Source organism: Limulus polyphemus, unplaced genomic scaffold, assembly GCF_000517525.1.
Source record: "Limulus polyphemus unplaced genomic scaffold, Limulus_polyphemus-2.1.2 Scaffold698, whole genome shotgun sequence".
In the NCBI taxonomy this organism is placed as follows: Eukaryota; Metazoa; Arthropoda; class Merostomata; order Xiphosura; family Limulidae; genus Limulus; species Limulus polyphemus.
Genome location: NW_013666308.1, coordinates 118661 through 122116, shown reverse-complemented (window position 1 = coordinate 122116; position 3456 = coordinate 118661). Strand labels below are relative to the sequence as shown.

At 30.4% G+C, this 3456-nt stretch overlaps 1 protein-coding gene across 5 annotated transcripts in view; it reads right to left on the bottom strand.

Moving 5' to 3' along the window:
* The window catches only part of LOC106460049 (E3 ubiquitin-protein ligase TTC3-like), a 114718-nt gene continuing 111262 nt past the window's right edge, over nt 1-3456 (bottom strand). For all 5 annotated transcript variants that reach the window (XM_022386655.1, XM_022386653.1, XM_013919734.2 and 2 more), the window contains 3 exons: nt 2224-2356; nt 1684-1929; nt 1-323 (listed from right to left, as the gene is read on the bottom strand). In XM_022386655.1, coding sequence (XP_022242363.1) covers nt 231-323; nt 1684-1929; nt 2224-2356 — 472 coding nt within the window. In that variant the 3' untranslated portion in view covers nt 1-230. The remainder of the gene's footprint in view (nt 324-1683; nt 1930-2223; nt 2357-3456) is intronic.

Below are 3456 nucleotides of genomic sequence, written 5' to 3'. Positions count from 1 at the left end.
CACAGTATGCTAAAAAATTTATTATAGCTTTTTTATACACTGAAGTTAACAGCAAGATTGACAGTTTCTCATCAATAATGGATAAAAATAAGAAATGTCTATTGTTAACGATAAAGTTTGGACACAAAAAGTAACCACCATAGTTTGGTTCATTCTGAAAAAATGAAAGAGAAAAATTAAAAAGTTTTTATCATATTTCACCATATAAAACAGTGGTTGGATATACAGCTTTACTTATTTAAAGATGGAAACTCTTCTTCCAAAACTACGTACACACGACAACTAGGACACGTGCTCTGTTCTCCAAGCCAGTCTTTAATACACTAGAGGGAAAAGAAAACACCAGCATGATTGTACAAATTCATTTAAGAGCTCTTCCAATTTTAAAAGTTTGGTGTTTATTACAGTACTTTTTTTTATTAAATGTACTTTACATTATAATGTTTAGATATTATACAAACTTTTATATTCTCTTATTCTTGAAATCTTGGTGTGGTGTTATTAAGTAACAAACTCCCAACCATATTCAGCTGATAACTGGTGTTTCAAGTAATCTCAGCTTTCATCAGTCTCAAGCTTTTTTGGAGAATGAATGAGTCTAACAGTGTGTGTACCTCTATATATAAATATACATAGACTTCACAAAGTAGGCTGAGGCTTTTTCATTGATCAATATGCCCACACAGACCATGGCTGATGTGCTAGTGGAGCACTGGATAACCCAGTTTGGAGCTCTTGAAGAGATTCACACACACATCAAGGAGCTAACTTTAGTAGCCAACTAAGCCATTTGGATACCTAACGCTCATCAATCCAGCTGGGCTAATGACATTGCTGAAAAAGTGAAGTTCTTTTCTGGCTAGTATGAATTTTGCTAACAATGTGAGCTGAAATGTTTTAATTTCACAATAATTTTAAAATGCAATCATGAGAACAGTTTCAACACACCTATATTTTCTTGATGATATGTATCTTATTATCTCAGGAGTAGATTTACATAATATAAGAAAATAAAGCAGCCACAAATATATATATATATATATATATAAAAAAAAACTAGTACTAGCTTGCTGGATTTTGGAACAGTTTCACTAACAGGAAACCTCAATTTACCTACTAAATGAAAAGTAATTGCAATAAGAAAGAACACAGTTTAATGTAGTTATCTATGAAGAAACACAACATAATGGATATCACTATTAAATTAAATGTGACATTTGGCTCACCATCAGGTTTCACCTAACACGCACACATGTTTGTATCTATGTGTTATAATCAAGAAAAATCTTGATATAGTACTGTACTGTTGCCAAAAGCATGTTGATGGTAAATATGAATATTGACACAGTACAGTACAGTTGACAGAAGCATGCTGTGATGATAACTAGAGGAGAAGAAAGATACATGAATTGATAATAAAGTCAAGGTAATTTAATATTGATCAAATGATTATTCACACCAAATAAATAACAGGAAGCGAGAGAAACTTGAATACAGTATCATACAAAGAAATAATAGACTGTGAAAGAATTAAAGGGAGAGATCTAACATCTTGTGTTCTTTCTATGACTACAAGTCAAGTTTTCAAGACAAAACACAAAAAGTGAATCATTACTCAAGGTCAAAAACTTTTATGCCCTTTTTGTTGAAAACTTATTTTACTGTTTGTTCTGTTCACTTTACCTTAGAATGAAATGTGTGTCCACAGTCCACCTTCTTAGCAGATTGGGCAGATATGTTCTCCAAACAGATAGCACATATATTATCTTCTGACTCCACACCTGACCAACATGTCTGCTGGTCTTTAGGCTGGATCCATGCACTCTTCAGTTTGTCAAATTTGTCAAGTCCCATTCCATTTGAGCTTAGTGGTTTTGATGCAGAAGCCGCTTTACAAGGAGTGGTATGAGAATTTTCTGATGATCGTAACTAAGGTATAAAGAAAAAAAATTGTATAAAACATTGAAAACTGCTAATTGTGCTGGCTGATTTTCCAGGGAGGTTTATACATTGCTTATGTAAAATCATGATACTCAAACTTGAAACCAAAAAACTACAGGTCCACCTTTAATACTCTCATGAATATAATTAGTTATTAAAATAATGCTTTTACATTTTCAGATTTCTACAACAATTAATCATTTTGTATTGAAAGATATGGGTTACAGAACTACTAATCTCAATCTACATGGACTCTGTTAAATTTTAAAGGTTTTTACTTACCTTAACACCACTGTCTTTAAAGGATTTTTCAATTTCATTACTAACACCAGCAACAATTGCATCAATAGTTAATCCACTAAGCTTATTGTTTCTCTGGGCTCGGAATATTTTAATGTAATCTTTAAGCATGGCTCTAATGAAAAAAAAATCATTATCATACATAAATATTCTTGATTGAAAAATGCACATGTAAAAAATATATAAAAGTATTAAGTAATAATATTTACAATTTTATGAAACCAAACTTTGTGAAGAAATGCCTTAAAAGGTAAAGATATTATCTGAAATGGAATGTTTTGTCTAGAAATTCACATTGCATTAGAAATTGGTTTATTGAAAAAAAGAAACTGAAGGACCACTCTTTCAAGGCAGTTTACTACTAACATCATATGTGTGGTACAGTGGGACTAACATAACACACACACTGTAGTGCTGGAGACCACAACTCTGAACATGCTCATACTCAAGTGATGGAAACTATGACTACATACATGTGCTGTATTTTCACTTTTTTTATTACTGCCTCATGTTAAAATTGATAATAGCTCATTAATTATCTTGAAAGATTGTGAATCAATAGTAAAATTAACTGGCTACACTGTTCTGTGTTATTATATAAATTTATGCTAAAACAACAACAACAAGAATTCATAAAATACAGGAAAGCAATTAAAAAAAGTTCATACAACAGTTTAGATTAACATTAAAAGATAGACATTAGTAGAATGGATGATTCTCCAAACAATTATCAACTGTTTGTTTGTTTTGGTGTGTTGATAAATAAATAAATAATGGCTTTACTAAACTTAAAACTATTAATGATCAATGGTTATATTTCTAATTTAGCCAAAGATACAGACAGTATACATGACTATTGAAAATCAATATTTAGTTTTTAAAGTTAACATACTATGTGAAATGACACGTATTCATACCCAAATGTAACTAACATATACAAGCTATCGATCTTGGATAAATATTTTCTACATGCTGTATCTTGATTTCAATGTATACTGAATCTTATCAAATTCATTTGAGTTGATGAAATTACAATGTAGCTAATAAAATCATATCATACATTATGATTAATTAGCCGACTAATTAATTTACACTTTTTAATCAACTAGTAAAATAATTGCAGTAATTGTGGACATTCAGTAGAGGCTCTCTCTCTCTCATATATATATATATATATATATATATACACACACAACAACATATACTACTACTACT